General features: G+C 47.6%; 6 protein-coding genes; 3 read left to right on the top strand and 3 right to left on the bottom strand.

Moving 5' to 3' along the window:
- Positions 1–53: 53 nt before the first annotated feature.
- On the bottom strand, positions 54–1,241 carry FFUJ_12026 (uncharacterized protein; the record flags this gene model as incomplete). XM_023570991.1 has 2 exons in its annotated part: positions 54–373; positions 482–1,241. 2 exons carry the CDS (start codon positions 1,239–1,241, stop codon positions 54–56), a joined length of 1,080 nt encoding a protein of 359 aa, XP_023438018.1.
- Positions 1,242–2,349: 1,108 nt separating this feature from the next.
- FFUJ_12025 (MCH2-like monocarboxylate permease family protein) lies at positions 2,350–3,779 on the top strand (the record flags this gene model as incomplete). XM_023570990.1 has 2 exons in its annotated part: positions 2,350–3,558; positions 3,612–3,779. The coding sequence occupies 2 exons, from the start codon at positions 2,350–2,352 to the stop codon at positions 3,777–3,779; spliced, it is 1,377 nt and encodes a 458-aa protein (XP_023438017.1).
- A 4,715-nt stretch (positions 3,780–8,494) lies between these two features.
- FFUJ_12024 (related to selenocysteine lyase) lies at positions 8,495–9,848 on the top strand (the record flags this gene model as incomplete). XM_023570989.1 has 4 exons in its annotated part: positions 8,495–8,613; positions 8,665–8,798; positions 8,854–9,747; positions 9,793–9,848. 4 exons carry the CDS (start codon positions 8,495–8,497, stop codon positions 9,846–9,848), a joined length of 1,203 nt encoding a protein of 400 aa, XP_023438016.1.
- A 62-nt stretch (positions 9,849–9,910) lies between these two features.
- FFUJ_12023 (related to nitrate assimilation regulatory protein nirA) lies at positions 9,911–12,272 on the bottom strand (the record flags this gene model as incomplete). XM_023570988.1 has 4 exons in its annotated part: positions 9,911–10,547; positions 10,630–11,105; positions 11,153–11,331; positions 11,387–12,272. 4 exons carry the CDS (start codon positions 12,270–12,272, stop codon positions 9,911–9,913), a joined length of 2,178 nt encoding a protein of 725 aa, XP_023438015.1.
- A 491-nt stretch (positions 12,273–12,763) lies between these two features.
- Positions 12,764–13,895, bottom strand: FFUJ_12022 (uncharacterized protein; the record flags this gene model as incomplete). XM_023570987.1 has 6 exons in its annotated part: positions 12,764–12,774; positions 12,869–12,999; positions 13,053–13,065; positions 13,138–13,218; positions 13,268–13,422; positions 13,552–13,895. The coding sequence occupies 6 exons, from the start codon at positions 13,893–13,895 to the stop codon at positions 12,764–12,766; spliced, it is 735 nt and encodes a 244-aa protein (XP_023438124.1).
- Positions 13,896–14,942: 1,047 nt separating this feature from the next.
- Positions 14,943–19,949, top strand: FFUJ_12021 (related to multidrug resistance protein; the record flags this gene model as incomplete). XM_023570986.1 has 14 exons in its annotated part: positions 14,943–15,158; positions 15,236–15,749; positions 15,808–16,040; positions 16,095–16,374; positions 16,423–16,656; positions 16,705–17,429; positions 17,482–17,644; positions 17,690–18,022; positions 18,079–18,274; positions 18,326–18,376; positions 18,432–19,106; positions 19,160–19,243; positions 19,306–19,680; positions 19,730–19,949. 14 exons carry the CDS (start codon positions 14,943–14,945, stop codon positions 19,947–19,949), a joined length of 4,299 nt encoding a protein of 1,432 aa, XP_023438014.1.
- Positions 19,950–20,201: the final 252 nt, after the last annotated feature.

Here is a 20,201-nt window from a genome sequence, read left to right as displayed (position 1 = left end):
GTAAGACTTTTAGGCTTGTATATAATGATAGTGGCTAGTTTTATATGTTGTTTTTAGTATGTCTTCTCAGCTTCTGCCTCCAGCCGCAGCTCAGCAAATGGCGACGTCTTGGAGAAGTATCGCTTCGTGCCCTGAAGTTGCCAGAACCAACACCCTGCGCCAAATAACTCCATGTCCACCATGTACGCTCCAAGACCAGTATACTCTTCGCTATTAACATCGCACTCGGCTTCAATCTCAGTCCGATGGCGCTTGACCTCCCGGGCATGTCTCTGTGACATTTCCGCGACTCGTCTTGCAGCCTCATATAAGCTAATATTCTGCGTATGTACCAGCACGGCAAGCAGATTATTTGTATCCTCCAAAAACGTCTCTTTCTCATATGAGAAAATCTCATTTAGCAATCAGCCAATCTTTTCGCAATGCTGCTGCATCTCCCGGATCCGCGGCATGGCATTGTGCTCCCATGGGAGAAAAGTACCCATTGCCATCTCGACGAAGAGAACGGTATAGATCATTCCGGAATTTCGCAGTTTGTGGTCTGCGTATTCCTCTACGGTCATGTTCTTGGCTTCGCTGTAGATCAGGGCATGAGACTTGCCAAAGTCACTCATGGCGGCACAAAACTTGCCAAGCCAGACCTCGAAGCGCTCCTCGTTAATTTTCCGACCACGGATGTGCATGCGCGTGGAAAGCTCGTAGATAGCCCCCAACAGAAACGGATCTGTATTCAAGTCCGATATTATCTCGCGGCACTCTTCATATGCGAGAGGATTCTGCATTATACGTGCAGCGCATACGATCCCGTCTGCAAGCCGCTTTGGAGTGTCGCGCAGCTTCTGGAGATCTCTGGCCAAGCGCTGTCCTGACGCAGTCGCCTGGATAGCCTTGAGAATAGCAGCACTATCAAAGATGTCGTCATTGACAAATTGAACCGTCAAGAACCCCGTGGCAAGAAAAATTCCTTCATCGTCGGCGTTTGGGTAGAGATAGGTGCACATGGACGCTGTCTCGTTGACAATTCCCTTGATGAGCTTCTCAGCGCCCAGTTGCTCAAGGTGCGGGTACAACCATTGCCGAACTTGCTCAATGACCCAGTCTGCTCTTGCATGCACTTTGTGCAGGGACGGGGGATTGTACAATTGCGTCAAAGGAGTCAGAGCTTGGGAACTATTAGCCGAGAGGCCTATAAGCCCGCCATGCTCCTGATGCTTCCTCGAGGTTGGACTCTCGATTGCCATGTTGGATGGACTTCAAAAAGGGCAGTATCTGGAGTAATCGAGGCTGTTTGGAGAGTTGAGAAGTCTAGCCGGATCGTGTTGATGGAAGAATAAGCTGGTCTATTTATGCAACGCTAAAGAGGGGGCTATGAGACATCAATCTAAGACACCCAGATAACCGATTTGCTGTTGCAAAGCATTTAATCGTAATGAAAAGGTAACAGTCTGTCATGAATGCCTAGATATATTATCAGCCTGTATCAAAATGATTAAAGCCCCTTTGAACTCCCCAATATTTCACATAATTTCAAGCTTTGGATCTTTGATACACTCTTGGATCCGGCGTCAAGTGTCACAAGCAGATTCACCGACAGTATGGTATGCATTAGCTTTCCGCCACATGACACGTGGAGGCATTTATGCCCCCCTGATAAGAGCGATGAGGCCAATAAGTCGATCTTACAGTGAGAGGTCGCCCTTCCGTATAGGCAGTTCCTCTACGGCACGGGATGAGATGCCGCTTGAGACCTACTTGTGAACGCTACAGTACCCTTTGTGGCACAAAGCATATGTGGCGGGGATGATTACATTCACCGTAGTGCTGTCAGCAGGCGCAGGGGATCCAATATATAAACATGAAAAAAATAAATCTCAGAATGAAATGGCTCTACTAATAAATCCCCGGCTTACTCAAGGCAGCAGAAAAGCATCGTGAAGCAGAAGGGCGAGATACACAGATGAGCCAATTAACGAAAGACCACGCGCCCTTATTTTGACGCCTCATCCCGATGTTTACATCAGGCACCTGAAGTTGCAACGATTAGTGCTCGCGCTCACTCTCTTTAGCTAAACTTACGAGAAACTGTATAATAAGAAAAAGAGAATGAATTTTTGATATCTAATGAACTGGAAAAACGGTAAGAATTGAAGCTCTTTCTGCAGTCTTGGCAATTCTGGGCGCGTTTGATGATGTAACACGCGCCCTTCAGTTGACACTAAGGATAAATATCCTCCTAGCCACCAAAGTCCATCTCCTCCTAAATCTCTCCACACATCCTCAGATCACCACAAAAGGGCACATGGTATCACAGCTCAGATAAAATCTGAAGTACCCGGCTGCGACAACATCATGTCGACCACTACAGCCGTTCAGCTCGAAGCCTACGGCAACGGCACAATCTACGAATCCACCACCTCATCAACTCTCCGTCCAACAAGAGCCGGCCTCGCTGAGAATGCCTCTCCGAGTAGTCCAGAATCTGATGACCCAGCACTTGAAGCTTCCCGCATCGCTGATAGCACCGTCCCTGATGGCGGCTACGGCTGGGTCGTAATCGGTGCCTGCGCCGTCGTAGCATGGTGGGTTATCGGACTCAGCTACGTCTGGGGCGTGTATCAGAATGCTCTTGTTGAGCGAAACGTCGGATCCCCTCTGGCCTTGTCCTTCTGCGGTTCGTTATCGCCGGCCCTGATGGCGACTGTTGGGGTCATCGTGTCGAGAATGCTGCGAACGTTTGGAACACGTAAACTCAGCAGCGTGGGGATCATCCTCATGGCGCTTTCGCTCATTGGCGCGAGCTTCGTCACGGATCATCTTGTGGGATTGATCTTTCTTCCCGGTATTCCTCTTGGTCTCGGTATGGCTGGCTGCTTTATGTCGTTCTCTCTCGCTCCGGCGCAGTACTTCTCGAAGAAGAGGGGTCTGGCCAATGGTATCGTCTATGCAGGCGGTGGCTTTGGAGGTGCGATTATGAGTATTGCGACCAATTCTCTCATTGAGAAGCACAGTGTTGAATGGGCCTTTCGCATCACCGGCATCCTAATCGCTGTCTCGGGACTTCCAGCTGCGCTTCTGATCAAAGAGAGAGTACCTTTGGCCAAGACCGGAATCGTCGACTGGAGACTCTTTCGACAGCTAAACTTTGCTATTCTCTTTTTTGCTGCTGGCATCGGCATCTTCCCTCTTCTCGTCCCACCTTATTTCCTCCCCCTCTACTCTCGATCTATGGGTCTCAGTACAAACACTGGTGCTGGACTTGTCGCAGGTTTCAGTTTTGCATCTGCTGTTGGCCGAATCATGAGTGGATATCTCTGTGATAAGTTTGGGCCGCTAAATACCCTTTCAGCCTTCTTTCTTGGAAATGCACTCACCATGATTGCCCTCTGGCCTGCTTCAACGACTCTCGCACCATTGGCTGTCTTTGCAGTGCTCAATGGTTTGATGAACGGTGGATTCTTTTCTTCCATGCCAACTGTTGTCGGCAACGTCTTCGGATCTGCTAGAGTATCGACAGCCATGGGCATGGTGATTGTTGGCTGGGTTGCTGGCTACCTCTTTGTAAGTTCACTACTCATCTGCCTCTCTAGAGGAGACTAACGTGATATCTGCAGGGATCTCCTATTGCTGGCTTCCTTCTTCAAGTACATGGAGGTGAAGATGAGGGGCTGGGCGCATATCGACCTGCCATGTTCTACGCTGGCTCCATGTCAGCGATCGCTACTGTTCTGACTGTTATTCTACGGTTAAGGATCAACAAGAAATTAATGGCCAAGGTCTAGCCCGTCACTCAAACAATAGTTGGATAGAACCAAGAACATAGACGTAGGAGAAGGTCCTAGGGCTCACTGCGACGGTAGGTAACTTGAGATGTAATTAAATATGAAGTAGATAAAAGTACACTACGAATGCAACATATGTTGTTTCTCCCCCCCGAAAGGAAAGCATAGCTTCGCCGTCTACAGCAGCAGATGGTGAAATCCTACTACTTGTTTCAACCCCTACTAATTGTTTCAACCTATTTCTTGTCTTTCTTCTTGTTGGCAATACAAATTGGGCATCGGTCATTCGCCCTGTACTCCACTGAAGTTGGGTAATGAACCCCGGTACAGGTACCATTGTTTTTGTAGCCCTCACACATTACTGTAGCCGCAAAGGTTGTGTTGAGAACGTAAAAGCAGACGCTGCACTTGTACACATCTCGTTTGGTAGTGCACATCTCGATTGAGAGATATTATATCTGGTGGTGAGATGTGGCTTAGTTCAGGCTATGTTAGTACTGAAGAGATTTATGGTATTCGAAGAAAAGAGCAGGGCCTTCGAAACTCTATCGATTAATATATAGTCCCTGTGTGGCAGTGAATAGTTGAGGGACGTATCGTCGACCATGGGTATAAGAGACGCGCATTTCCGGAATACTTCGACAGGTTCATTTTTATATCGTGGTTTCTATTGTTCAAATGTTCGACTTGTCACTGACAGTGTAGCCATGTCATTACAGCTCTGAGGACATAGACAACTCATCATTTTCTTATTATCAGCTCCTGTTCAGTCAGTTACTGCATCTGAATAGCTATCTACCAGCGTCTTGCTGACCCATTCAGCTCCATGTCTCACCCAATTACGAGGCAACTAACCACCCAAATTAGCTATCAGGTTTACAGAAAATGCATTTATCTTCCTTCTTCCGTTTTATACAAGGAATACATTCATGGAACCTGTCAGCTGTCAATTCATGTTTTATCCCAAGACGAGCAGCACGTCCTTTCTCTTGATATCTCTGGCATGGTTGAAGAGTGTGCATTGTTCTCGTAATTTCGTCACCGCATATTTTGCAGATAACCACTGTACCTGGAATGATACATATCCTGGAGGTGAATTTTGAGCTCGAGATGGATAATGGCCTGGAAAGGGACATTGGGGAAGTGATGGTACGGAAAGTGGAGGCTCTGGGCGGGATCCTTTTAATTTGTAGCCCGGTCGTCGTATTATTTTTGTGATGGTGAACATATGAGGCAATGGTTTCTGCACACTTGTGAGTTGTACTTCTCGACCTTGTTCTAACTTCACCGCGCTTAAGTATCATCGATTCAACGCAATGGACGGGCCTTATAAGAGTGTTATTTGGATTTGGTAGGCCTGGCAGACCCGACAGTTGATGCTTATATCCGTGCCTCACACGATTCAACACAAGTAGCGGCATAAGGCCTCTTACATTGCCATCTGCAAATGAAAGTTATGATAGTCGGCTTGGGTTATACGCTCCATATCTACAACATCGGAAATAGTCTTCAGCAGAGTAATAATGGTCAATTACGCAACTAGACAGTAACAATCATCCTGATATCATTCAAGATACGTGTTTATGTACTAACTAAAACCTAGCATACAGTATCCTGCATATTGGCTTAATCCACCGACGTGTCTTCTTTTACTTAGTATTCTTGGCCTTTTTTATGCACTCAGGGCAGGATCTCTCATTCTCCGGCTTCTTATGGTATCGATATCTCTCCATTTTACAGCCTTTACCCTCTGTAACTTCCTTGCAAGGTATAGGTACATCATGAGCCCGATTGATCACATACTGGTAAATTCTGCACTCTCTAACTGTAATATGAGTTGTACACATTCTTGCTGTTAAAAGGACTGCTTAATAGAGTATATAGTAGTGTAAGTATTGGGTTACTTTAGAATGGTAATGAAGGAGAATGATATGAGAGAAATGCTAGGCCTCTAGTTCTGTTTAAATACTTATACTATCCCACACATAACTTTGTCAGCGCGTGGGAGCAGTGCTTATGAAGAACCAATGTACCTTGAATTATGTTAAAATCTCTATACCTTGTCACAGAGACTCTTTAATAACATTTATTAGAAGCAAATAGCTGTCTTATGATTCACTGCAAGCGTTACATAGCTGGTCATATGAAGTTCCGCGACAGAGGCGAGCTTCAACACTGAGCACACATGCCACACAAAAAGCAAAGCAAATAACCCCCATCGCCACAATCCTCGCTATTGTTGCTGGGAGGTGTGCAGCGACTGCAATGCCTCTTGCTACGCCACGTAAGCTTTTCTGGCCAATTCCCCCGACGACAAAAACTTCCAGTCCGATGCATCTCGTCGCAGCCTCCAGTCACGGTGATTGTTTCTTTCAACATCTTTCGGCATGCTTTGCATTTCTCGATTTTGACTTTACCGGTACACATTCTTGCTGTCAGGGGTGTTGTTCAGTGATGTTGTTGAGCAGTGTGAGTGCCACAGTGCTTGAAAGGTGGTTTGGATAGAATGAAGTTGCCATGATGTTCGGTCTGCAGGCTTCCTTAAGTACAGATGTAACCACGTCGGCGACTACGTTGAATACCTGTCTTGGTAAACAGAACCCGTATTAGTTTGGCTTGAATCAGTCTTTGTACGCGAAGGTGGAAAAGGCAGGCATGCAACTGAGGAGGTTATGTCTTGCCATTCACAGCAAGGAACAAGGCGACAATCACAGGCCCAGAGATCTGTGTGCCGTCTTAATCTGCTTGGTGATTAAGTGCAGCTTATGAAATGTTGGTAATGTTTGTTACTCAGAGAAGGACATCACACTTACTCTTTTACAGTCATTCAGTCTATGGGAGCTAGAATTCTATATCATCGTCACGTAGAAAGATTATCGCTGATTTGGGAGTATGCACAATTGAGTCATTTGTTGACAGCTTCCTTAAATGCTCTCTCGATAAGGGATGCATCACGTTATACTTGGCAAAACTCCTTTTGTAGCATGACAATGTAGCTCTAGTCCTTGTACATCTTTGCTGTCTGACCTAAGCTACCACAAAACACCAAAGCTTCCACTTACCGCTCCTTGCCATTTTGGTTCAAGCTGCAGTCGCAGCATAAGGCTTAGGTCTGGTGCATTCGGGGCAGGCATCAGTATCCCTCGTGGTCTCGACTTTGATTTCCGGCTTCTCCCCGCTGCATTTTCCTTTCTTAACCAAGCCATCGCATTTTGACTGAGATCGTTCTGCGTCAAGCTCATACCCACATTTCTTACACTTGGCGATTGTCTTTGTCCATTGACACATCTTGAAAGAGGTTTCTGTATGCTAGCTAGTATATAAATATGTTACTGTTACTTCGAGCTTTGCGCTTGTGTTAATTATTATGGTTATTTCAGTTCAGCATTTAGTTAGGTCGTTGCTCTAATTTATACCCCGGAGGCGTTGTGAATGTGCACTACTCTCTAACGTGATGGGCGTAATTGAGGTTGACTTGCAGGGACTCTCTCTGTTCACGTTGTTTGAGTGTAGGGAATAAAAGCAGGAAAGTATAGAAAAAATCTTCACAAACCATTCACCTTCATGTAAAGACTATGCAAGAGTCAAATAATGTTCGAAATGAATTCCTGTTGATCCTCAATGCATGACATGCTCAACCCTGTCTCCTGCTGCCCTTCTCTTCTTCTAATTTACGCTGCAGGTTCCTCCTGCTCAGGGGGTGGACATGACAAGCAAGCATCTTGATCCACATATTGAATGTTTGTTTTTGGGTCCTCGTTGACTCCTCTGCAACGGCGGTTGTTCTTAACGTCATCACAGTGAACGATATAGAGTTCACCAGCAACCTGATGACGGGCTCTGCTTGTGCACTGAAAAACGTTTTTGACGTAATGACACATTGTGAAAGATAAAGGGAATTCCTTGTTGGTTTTTTGGATAGAAGATAGGTATGTGGTTTTTGCTTTTTGTTCGTGTTATGTCAGAATGGGTAATCTGACGCTCCCATTTTCGCGTCCAATGCTCGTGTTTATATCTACACTACAGTCCACTGCATGCACATTCAGAAGCCCAAGGGAGCTGATTCAAGAACTTCTGAATGGCCTGAGAATATGCTCTGGGGATAGTGATGCTTTGTTCATAGCGATGGTGATGGCCACAGCACGAATCATCACACACCACAACATGGTGTGATACGAGGCTCGAAAGGCTTCCACTGATTGACTGTGTGACCAATGTCTCACTGTCGTTGGGTTGAAGCTGATTCCATCAGTGAGACGATGGGCGACTCAGCGAGGATGCATCTGAATGCCCCATTCACTTGACCTCAGCTCCTTTCTACGTGCGAAATAAAGGTGCGCGACGATCCGTATCTTGTACCGAAACCTCTCACATTGTCGCTGATGCTCGAGCTTCATTAAATTAGCAGCCAAAGGGCTCATGTCCTTGCCACTTCCCGTAGGATGTTTCTTCACTAAGCAAATGTATTTCATATCTCATCAGGTAGTCTTGATTAACGCTAGCTGCTACTGCTGTCTCACCTTCCTCTTTTGCTTGCATTATCCCCTCCGAATAATTGCATCATAATTACCGGGGGCGGAGATAGTCTACCCCGCTCCGTCTTATCTCCTCAAGCTTCAACCTGGCCTCAATTTCGTTTGATCCAGAGCAACTCGACACAAGAGAACTAATTGTAATTGTCCTCTGAAGTTAAGTACTGTCACGCCAATTTGAAGATGCCCCAATCACAGCTTGATGTCAAAGCGCTTCGGGCAAAGTTCCCGGCTCTTCAGCAGGATCAAATCTTTCTCGACAATGCTGGTGGAAGTCAGATTCTGGGCGCTGCAGCTGACTCGTGCGTTCTGCTATTGACTTGGGAGTCTTGATGTTCTGACTGTTGTTATAGGATACGAGATTACCTCATCACTTCGAATGTGCAGATGGGCGCCTCATATGGCGTAGGCAAGCTCTCAGCAACAAAAGTGAACAAGGGCTACGAAGCGGCTGCACGATACATCAATGCACTTCCCGATGAAATCGGTACTTGAAATCTTTGCAAGATTGTCACAGGACACTCAACTTACGGAGAAAATAGTGTACGGCGCTTCTTCAACGCAACTCCTGCGCAACCTCGCACTGGGCCTTACCTTTGCTCAAGGCGACGAGATCATCGTATCAAACCTCGACCACGAAGCAAATATCGCGCCGTGGCTGGACCTAGCTGAGCGACAAGGACTTGCCGTCAAATGGTGGACGCCCGAAGGTCAAGGCAACAATCCCAAGCTGACTGTTGAGAGTCTAAAGCCGCTCTTATCCGACAGGACGAGATTCCTTGCCTTGACCCATTGCACCAACCTACTTGGATCAATCCACGATATCAAGGCCATCTCTGCTACTGCTCACGAATACCCGGATGTTTTAGTCTGTGTGGATGGGGTAGCTTACGCACCTCACCGGCCCATCGACGTCAAAGATCTGGGCGTTGACTTCTACTGTCTCTCATGGTACAAAGTCTTTGGCCCTCACATCGCAATGCTCTACGGCAGTCGTGAGGCTCAAAAACAGATCCGTCCATTGGGCCACTACTTCAACCCCGCAGAAAGTCTGTCTGACAAGGCTGGCTTCTCTGCTGGAAGCTATGAACTGATAGCGAGTATATCCGTCGTGGTAGACCATCTTCTTGCCGAGGGCTGGGATAAGAGTATCCAACAAGAAACAGAAATCCAAAAATTACTTCTCGACTATCTATCGAAACGAGATGATGCAAAGATTTACGGAGAGCCGAGTTCCGACCCCAGCAAGCGTTTACCTATTGTCAGCTTCACCATTGACGGATGGAACTCTCGAAGTGTCGTAGCAGCTATCGAAGCCAACTCGAATCTCGGCCTGAAACATGGCCACTTTTACTCTCATCGTTTGGTAAAGGAGGTTCTTGATCTTGACACAACCGATGGCGTCGTTCGAGTGAGCATGGCACATTATAATACTCGTAAGTCTCGCGGAAATGAGATAATGCACTGCTAACTACTGGCAGACGAGGAGATTCAGACCGTTATAGATACCTTACAGAATATCATCGTTAAGCGATAGAGTGAAAAGAAGAGTAGACGATTAATAAAGATACACCGAATAAACAGTATGATTTCTCTTGTTTAAGTATTGTCCGGGCTTCCAACTCCAGGATCTCTTCTCCACGCAGAGACATCCCATCCAAAAGGCACAGAGCCAGTTAGATAACCCTCCCTCCCCGCGTCATTTTCATGCCTTTCTTTGAGACTATCCTCCAACGGAAACAGGCCACTTGGGATCTCATCCTCGGCCATATTAAATGGTGAGGCGAGGTGATGCGCAAAGTTAATATCAGCATTGACAGATGCTTCAACGATAGTAGGATACGGCATACTAGCCTCAGAACCTGCTTTCAGGAGTGTAAGAGGATAGCAAAGTAGCTCCCGTAGCTCAAACATCAGGTAGTGAAGTCTGGAGTCGCCGCTAGACTCGATGAATAGGTACAAGTCGTCGTCTAATGGTCCATCTTCGTGGGAACCAGGATCCGCTGACGTGTCTTGTTGGGACTCGGGTAAATATTCATTTATGATGTCTTGATATTTCGTGACTCGTGTGTAGAAGCTTCGCGCTATCCTGTCTTTTGTAGCACACAACGCAAGGATTTCGACGCATGTTTTTGAGAGAGTCACATCTTGACGCCTGAAAGTTGTAGTGCCCCCGACAACGAATTTTCTAATGGCAATAAAGTTCAGCATCAAGAAGGCGACATAGCATTGATACCTAAGTCTTGTTAGCTTTGTTCGAAGACTAGAGGAAGAAATCTGAAGGTAAGCAGGAAAGCGTAGAGGACATTTCAACTTACATGGTCAGCCAGCAGTTCTTCACCACAGCCTTCTCTTCGTGGATCAGACCAAGAAGCGAAACCGAGTTTCGAGCAGCCTGTATGCCTTCGAATATAGCAGCCTTGGCTTCTGGATCCCCGCTACACGCCGCTATATCCTTTTGGGTCGCAAGCACAGCCCGAGTCTTGAGCATGAAGGCGGACATGTGGAAAAGGTGCATGTAAAACGTCACCCGCCGCTGGTCAGGAGATACCTCTGGTGCATGGACCAAGGCCTCGAGGCGCATGTAACCAGGGAGACTTGATTGCCATGACTCGAGGTCTTGATGCATTTGTCGGAGAATCGCAGGCGACAAGACTCTAAAGGAAGCGACGGTTTGGACGATGTTGGCCTTGAGGACTGTGATTTGCGCCATCTTCTGTTGTAAAACACCGAGGACAGGGTCCTCGGCCGCTGAATCAAGAACGCCGGTGTTGTCGATCAGCTCCCTTGTTTCCTGGAGAAGGCGTCAGCAAAAGTAGCCAGGTGCTCGGATTGACTTACGTGAATGCATCGAGAGACCTCTGGGCTAGGAATATGCCCAAGAGTAGCTGTAACCCAACTTCGTATCGTGATAAGCACCGCAAAAGTCTTGATATATCCGTTGAAGTCTTGTTCTGGCAGACCCGGCGGCTTTTTTCCAACAGTTAATCCGCTTGAGGATCCAAGCAGGATACCCCAGTCTTCAAAAACGATTAGCTATGCGAATCAGGTTAGGGAGGAAATGCATGGGCCTACCTGTATAAGAGATTGCCAACGATGACTTGGCGATAACATTATAGATCCCTAAACAACAGCATATCCGCATCGCCCGCAGAGGAGCCTGCTCCACGACGTAATCGAGAAACAGCCGAGCTTTCTGGTAGAACGGTGTGCAAACGGATGCATTACCGTTCGGTAGAGTCTGTCGATCATACTGGAACCCCAATGCACAAATTGCCAGTAATTCGCCGTAAGCAACCTTTCTGCTGACAACCTGATCTGGCTTTGCTTCTTGAAAGGTGTCAAGAATCGAACTGGCTTCCTTCCTCGTGTAGATTGGGAACATGTTACCCATGTACAAGAAGAAACACCCGATACCATCTCGCAAGGCTTGAATGGCCACGTCCGAGGTCTCGGTTGACAAGAGCTCGTTTTCAAAGAGCAGATTGCAGTCGTAGATCTGTTGGCTCCATCTCACCCGGGCACTCGGTGGATCGGAAGCAGGATCCCTACCCTGGCTTTTCACAAACCCCAGGGCGGCTTCAATGCCGTAGCCCTGGCGTATCCGCTCATACAGACCTTCGGCTTCATCCGCAGGCCGTTCCTGAAGATAACGATACAGCGCCACGAACGATTCAACATTTTCCTGCAGAGCTTGCTGACGGGTTATGAGGATCTCTGCTTTGTTGCCCTGTAGCGTGTACTCGCAGCTCCGGCCTTTTGACATGCAAGGCCCGCATTTGGGGCGGTCACCGTCGCATCTTATCTTTTTCTGTTTGCAGGGTTGACAGGCTGAGATGACCTTTGTTTTCCGCGGAATTGCCAAGTCGCTGGTGGATCTTGGTGCCGATGGGTTGGCGGGCGTTACTGTTGGACGGGGTAGAATGGATCTGAGGGCTATTGAGGATGAAGAAGGTTCCATTGTTGTCTGTGCCGTTGGAGCCTACGGATTTAGACAAGACTGATGTTTTTCATTATTATTAGAGAGGTTGGTGAGCTATTGAGTAGTGCCACATTAATGCAGAGGCTAGTCTAAATTGCCACTTCCGCCTTATGTCCTATCTTATCTTATCAGTGATAAATGTCTTATCTTATCACCACTGTCTAGCCTCACATTGTGATAAGCGGCCTTTTCTGTCCACGTTCTGAGCTATTTGCTATAAAGTAAAAGCTACAGTAATATTATAAATAAGGTATTCTATCAGTTTATTACTCTTACACTTACTATTGCATATCATAATAATAGTTATTCGTCTCTAATCTAACCTCTATATAAAGTCTCCCCCAGTTGTCTCAATAATGCCATTTCTTATTACTTATAAATAACTCTATAAAATTAATCCATTTACTGAGATAACAGGTCAGTAAACCATGCTCAGGGCTCATTACACAATTGAACTGCCTCACTAATATCTAAAAGGGCCCTATCATCTGTCAGCCAACACAGTAAACTGCCGCTTGAGGTTTGCTCATCTTACCAAGACCCTGCCCAGTGCACCCTCCCGTTTAAGCTCTTACACATAGCCTGGCTACTAGCATTATCCGGCGCCACATCTACTGCGGCAAAGCTATCGCCGCTGAATGCGCTCGCCTTAGTGCAGAGGAGCTCAGAGCTGGGCCTTTGCAAGCCCTCTACAGCGGAAGGGCTCCTTCTGGCTGTAAGTCTCGCGCCATACTGTCACTGGCATAAGTCTTAACCTACCTCGCACTGGACGCTACAAAAAGAGCCATCCACAGCTTATCTGGTCAGAACAAGGTGATTCCTACAGCAGGTTTGCTTTACTTACCCAAGAACGCCCAAGCCACAGGCGTAGCGTCCTTCAGCTTGATAAACAGGCTTGGCAGTGTCAACAGGAGCTTCCTACTCCCTATTAGTAATTTAGAACATTATGATTACTCACACGCTACGTGGCATACTTGTTCTAGCCTTTGCCAGCTCGCAGTCCCGAACCGTGCCTGACCCCCAAACCATATCGGATGGTGGTTGAAGCTCATGAGGCAGCGGTAGCTTGTCGATGCGGAAGATGAACTTGTCATACTCGTACGTGGGAGTCGGACCGGAGCGCAGCCCGCTGGCGAGGGCTCCTTATCGCACAGCGTTGTTGAGCGAGCCGATGAAGATGTGGTCAGGGTGCACGAGAGGTTGGATAGGATAGACCCTCGCCTGTTGCCTGGCCTCGTTGAGGACAGCTATGATCTACCGCCGGCACAGGGCGTCTTCGCCGGGAGACAGAGTGGGAGAGGCTGGCATTGCGCCACGAGAGTCCTCGGAAGTCGAATAGAGCCACATGTCAGTCTCGAGACCGAGGAAGGGGTCTAAGTAGGTAGCTGTGAAGTGCCGAATCGTGCTGCTGGCGCTTCGTTCTTGGGAAGGCACGTCTGATGCGACAGTGATTCGCGCAGAGTCCGTCTTACCTGTAAGGAAGGTCGTGACCTGTAGACGACGGAGGAGGGTGATAAATTGGGGAAGCCTCACCTCGAGCAGTCGAAAGAGATGTGCTGGGACGTCTGTAAAGACTTGGACGTGGTGGTGGTCGGACGACATAATGGTGATATTGATCGATAAGTAAGCAGATAAGTCGATCGATAGACATACCATTTTTCTTGAAGTTAAGGTCTGTTACGAGACGTATAAATAGTGATCTGAGGTCCTTGAAAACACTCTTCCGCCCTATCAACCATCTGCATAGCGTCCAGTACATGAGTGCGGTCATCGATTAGTGGATAATGAGACTGGGGCATCTACTAAGGCGCACGTCTCTTTGGTAGAATTGTAGATCAACTATAGAGTATCGGGTTAGTTTCATACATGTCCCCTAAAGCTGTATATTTTTCGACATAAGGGCGTACTAACTTATCTCTTAGGTGAGGCTTGCTTTTCATTCTCATACTTCTTACTGACTCTTCATGTTGTGATGCTTAGATGCATAAGGCTAAACCTGACAGTATACTAAATGAATTACACTTAGCTACTAATAAGTCTTACTTATTAGGATGTAAGATTTATAGATACAGTGAGGTATAATAATAAATAACAATTTAGAACATAAATCTTTTATTATCTATAAATTTTTCCAAAAAGGTTAACTTATTCTCTTGATATTATAAATATCTTATCAGCAAGCTCTTAAATCTCCAAAAGCAAAAAATGTCTTTATACCTGATCTCCAAGGACGCCTCGTCATCCCTACGTCCCGCTGTAGATCCCGTATTCCAGAAGGATCATTTTAGCCTAGAAAACAAGAGCCGCCAAGCACGACCAAGCAAATCCTTTAACATCAACAATACTTTATCTCGAAAGATCCTTCTACCAATGCAAGCTATCTGTAAAAGCTGTAAATCAAAGTCAGCGGCTTTTCACGTTGCACAAAGCGTATTTCCGGTCAGCAGATCCCGTATTAAAGTTCCATCCGATCGGGCTGATTATTCCTCCGAGCCAACCCCCGGCTCCTGATCCTGATCCTTCAATTGCAGCGGGAGCCCATTCTACCAACAGACCATTCGATTAGATCTCTGATTGTCCCTTGATTTTTGCAGAGGGTTGATCGTTCTGTTTGTCTCTGATCGAATCAGAAAATCCGAGTTCCGAAGAATGCCGCCTCCCAATTGTCTCCTCCATGTCGAGGACACCTTTGGACCCGTTGTCAAGGGATGCGGGTCCAATTTTGACTTCACTTTGTTGTTTGAGGAGACGATTCTTTGTATCCTTCCTCTTTGTGTCGCTATTTGTCTTGCTATCTTTCGAGTTACGCGACTTTGGAAGAAGCCGGTGATCTTCAAGGGTTGTTTCATATTGCCGCTGAAGTTGGTATGTTCTAATTTCTCTTTCGTTGCCCTCCCTTGCGCCAAGGAAAAATGATTGTAGACTAATGTGATGGCCTCAAGATCGCATGGAATTTAGTGCTTGGATCGCAAGCGAGCGTTGTCGCGCTTTTCTCGATTCGCGATGAAACACGAACGAGAGCCAGTATTGCCGCGGGGAGTATTGGCATAGTCGGCTCCGCGATACTAGCATGTCTATCTTTCCTGGAGCATCAGCGCGCGGTGCGCACCTCGTCCATCTTGGTTCTGTACCTCCTGTCGACTATCCCCATGGATGCCGCTCGCGCGCGAACCCTCTGGCGAATGCTAGATGGACGAGACCCTGCTATTGCTGTTATGGTGCTAGGAGCGACCAAGGTTTGCGCCCTGGTCACTGAGATGCTGTGGAAGTGTTCGTTGGCAAACAGACATGAACTATGCGATGCCCCAGAGGAGAGCAATGGCATTATTGAACGTGCGCTTATGCTCCGAATGATGCCCATCTTCTGGGCTGGATATCGTACACCATTGCAGACTGAACATCTCTCCAAGCTTGACACCAAACTGCAAAATGCCGAATTAAGGCCGTCCGAAAAAGGTATGCTCTTGAGAACCTTCTATCATATCACAGTGAAAACGTCGCTAATAGTATCTAGGACCAAAGAGAAAGCAGGCGCCGATCAAGCTTGCAAAAGAGATCTTCTTCTCTCACACTTACGAGTTTCTAGCGCCCATATTCCCCCGACTATGCTACCTCTCCTTGACCTTTGCCCAACCATTCCTCGTCCGTCGGGCGATCGACTACATCTCGAAACCAAAGACCGAGGGCTCTGGTGAGAGAGGCGATGGACTCATTGCAGCATATGCCCTTGTCTACTATGGCATCGCAGTAAGATCCCATCCGCTCTGGATAGTAGACACGTTGCTAACAAGAACCAATTAGTTCGTCTCCTCTCTGTACGAACAGAGCGCTGTTCGAGCCACCACCGTCGTCCGTGCCGATCTATCGATGCGAATTTACCAACAATCACTGCTTCTGGATCGCGTCGTGGACACAGGAGACTCAAGTACAACAATGATGACGGCTGATGTCGAGCGCGTGCAGCTTGGAGTTCGAAAGCTACACGATGCCTGGGCGAGCTTCGTATCTGTTGCAATTGGACTATGGCTCATCGAGGCACAACTAGGCCTTGCAGCATTGGTTACACTGGGGCTAATCGGAGGTAAGTCAATTTACCACTGTTCTGACGGACAGAGCTAATAGCAGACAGGTTCTTTGCTGCTTGGCGGGTACTGGTCTGGACGCGCTAGTAGATTCCAGAAGAACTGGATGGCGGCCATTGAGAAGCGACTTCACAAGACAGTGCAGGTCTTGAAGGGTATCAAGAGCATAAAGCAGATGGGCGCGGCGCCAGCGATAAAGACCATGCTTGAAGACGAAAGACAATCAGAGATCAAGCTGTCCAAGAAATTCCGCCTTCAGCTCATCGCACTCGTAACCTTATGTGAGTAACCGCCATCTTCGTCTTGACCATCTGCTGATCAATACAAAGCCTTCACATCTCTCACCATGCTCCCTGCTCTGGGTCTGAGTGTTCACAACGCCGTATCAGACAAATCATCAGGACGTATCCTGACCGCACAAACAGCCTTCCAAGTCATGACCCTCTTTAACATCGTAAGCTCAAGTATACAAGACTGTACCTCCCACGTCATGGCCATCATGGTAGGCCTCGGCTCACTGCAACGTATCGAGAGCTTCCTCAACCAGCACACCTGGACGGATCCCCGAAAGTCCATCAGAGATGCTAGCATCAGTACAGATGAGAGTTCTGTTGGTGGTACGAGCGAGAAGAAGGTCCTCACCGACGTGGCTGTCAAGATTCAAAACGTCAGCGCAAAGTGGACTGAAGATGGTGAAGCTATCATCAGGGATGCTACGTTTGACGTACCAGCCCATGGACTAACTGTCGTCGCTGGGCCGACAGGCAGTGGAAAGTCGACTCTGCTGCGTGTCGTGTTGGGCGATCTTGCACCATCATCTGGAACCGTTTCTGTCGATGATTCGCAGGTTGCTTTCTGCGACCAAACGCCTTGGATCGCTAATATCAGCATAAAGGAGAATATCGTGGGTGCCTTGCCTTTTTACGAAGAGCGCTATCGCATGGCGCTTCATGCATGTGCTCTAGATCAGGACATTGAGGATCTGACCGATGGAGACAAACATCTTTGTGGTCTGAATGGACAGTCTGTCAGTGGAGGACAGAAAGTTCGCATAGTGAGTGTCACTTTTCAGTACGACACACTACTTGGACTAATCACAGCTCTAGGCTCTAGCGCGTGCCATCTACTCCAAGGCTACTCTTGTTCTTCTCGATGATTGTCTTGTAGGTCTAGACACCAACACTGAGCGCCATATCCTGGGCGAGATCTTTGCGCCCCGAGGTCTTCTCAGCAGCGCACCCACTACGACTATCCTCGCCACAAGTTCACGTAAGTTAACTGTCCCATTGAATTACACTCGCTAACAGCATATAGCGAGATATCTCCCCTTCGCCAACTACATCATCCTCATTGACGCCGACGGCCGCATTGTTCGGCAAGGCACATACGCCGAGATTGCACCGCATATTGAGCAACTCGAACATGACGTGCTGCAAGTATCTGACCATGCTGCAACTGCACGAGAACCTAGAGCCCAAGACTCTGACGAACTACCCAACACTGCCATCACAAATGACATCGCTTTCAAGAAAGGCGCCAATGGTGATTGGGCAGTGTATAAGTGGTACTTTGGAGTCATTGGCTGGATGGACTTTGTCGTCTTTCTATTCCTCTGCTTGGGATTCGTTATAGGCGTCATATTCCCACGTAAGTCACTGGCCCCACCTCAGCACTTCTATCGACCTGATACTGACCATCGATAGAAATATACCTTGGACTATGGTCGGAGAAGAGTCTCCAGAACCAAATCGATACGCTCCCGTCATTCTATGGCATCTTCTTTGGAGTTGGCTCGATGGCCTGGGTAGCTCTCTTTTCAGCATGTGTATGGCTCTTTTTACGCATCGCAGTGCGGACTGCAGCGTTGTTCCACCATCTCATCCTCACCACAACACTCAAGTATGTTATTCCCCCGCCCAGGCTCTTTTCACAGTGCTAACAGTGCTTTAGTGCCAGAATGGATTTCTTCTCCCAGACGGATAGTGGAGTCACGTTAAACAGGTACGACAACTACAACTTTTGTGCACAGACATTCGCTAATCGCATCCGCCTCTAGATTTAGCCAGGACCTGCAGATCACCGATATGGAGCTACCGCTAGCTTTCGTTGGCGCCACGATGAACTTGCTGATGCTTATCGCGCAGTGCATCGTTGTCACCATCCAATCTCACTACGCCGGCTTCGCAATTTTGGCAATTGCCGTTGTAATCGGATTCTTTCATGAGTTTTATCTTCGAACGTCTCGAAGACTTCGTGTCATGGATATTGAGGCGAGGTCGCCTGTCTTATCCCTTCTTCTGGAGTCTCTTGATGGACTCGCCACTGTGCGTGCATATGGTTGGGCAGCCTGGTATTTGAGAAGAGGAATTGAGGTTCTTGAGCGATCGCAAGTACCCTTTCACTTCTTGCAGTCTGCACAGGTTACCCTCAACCTTTCAGTGGACCTGTTCGTCGCGACTCTCGCTCTTGTGGTCATATCCATTGCTGTCGTCCAGATGAATACCAGTGGTGGGAGTCTTGGTCTTGCGCTGTTTAACATCGTGGGACTTGGACAGTCGGTCAAGGGTGTCGTCTTCTTCTGGACTTCACTTGAGATCACACTCGGTGCAGTTGCTCGTATCAGAGACTTTACTGAAGACACAAAGTCGGAGCATGAGTCGGATACGAAGCCTCCAGTGGAGTGGCCATCGAGGGGCGAGATTCACTTCAGCGATGTAACGCTGACTCATTCGTAAGTGTAACATAGCAGTGATAGAGCTCTTGGAGAACTAATCTATGGTATAGAACCTCGTTACCTCCAACTATCTCAAATCTCACACTGGATATCAAGCCAGGCTCCAAGATGGCTATTTGCGGCCGAACGGGCAGGTATGTTCCTCGCAAGCAGACACTGAACCCAGCTATCAGGACGCTAACTCATCTGTCAACAGCGGCAAGAGCACTCTAGTCAATTCATTGCTCGGCCTGGTACAGGTGTCTTCAGGTATCATCACTATTGACGATGTTGACATATCAACCCTGGCCAAGGATGAAGTGCGTTCTCGCTTCGTAGTCCTCCCGCAAGAATCTCTCATCCTCTCAGTAAGTATACGAGAGTACGCCAAGCTCTTTGGCATTTCAGACGAGCAGGAGATCATCCAAGGCCTCAAGAAGACAGGCCTCTGGCAGACCATTGAGCAAGGAGGCGGCCTCGACATGATAGCTTCAAGCGACACCTTCTCCCACGGAGAGCGTCAGCTATTCGCCATGACATTAGCTTGCCTTAAGAAGGGAAAGCTTGTGCTTATGGATGAACCTACAAGCCAGTAAGCAGCACACGTGACACATCTTACAGCTCACAGCTAACCGCTAAAGCGTCGATAATGACATACAGACACAGCTGCGCCAGGCAGTATTCGACACGTTCCCCGATAGCACTGTCCTCTGTGTCACGCATCAGGTTGCAACGATCGTTGACTTTGATATAGTTCTAGTACTAGATGATGGAAAGATTGTTGAGCAGGGCGATCCCAAGGAACTGCTCCATCAGCCAACCTCTCGCTTCGCACAGCTGTACTCGGCTGGCGAGCTTTGACCTCGAGGATAAGATTATGCAATACATGCTGCAGGCGTCTTTGTCATGATGACGCCTGGTGTGCCGAGCAGTCAGTTATAATTAGATTTCTATCATGTACTTCCAGTATCTCTATCTCTTATTTTCGTATTCCATCCTTGTCTTGACATGGTGATAAGAACCCCAATATGCAACCACCATTGAAGCATGCTGTTTTTCCTGGCACATAATCCAGCAGTAGTCAGATGATGGGTTATATGATGGCCCTTGCAA

Source organism: Fusarium fujikuroi, chromosome FFUJ_chr11, assembly GCF_900079805.1.
Source record: "Fusarium fujikuroi IMI 58289 draft genome, chromosome FFUJ_chr11".
In the NCBI taxonomy this organism is placed as follows: domain Eukaryota; kingdom Fungi; phylum Ascomycota; class Sordariomycetes; order Hypocreales; family Nectriaceae; genus Fusarium; species Fusarium fujikuroi.
The sequence above is the reverse complement of the archived record's forward strand: the minus strand, read 5'-3'. Positions and strand labels throughout refer to the sequence as shown.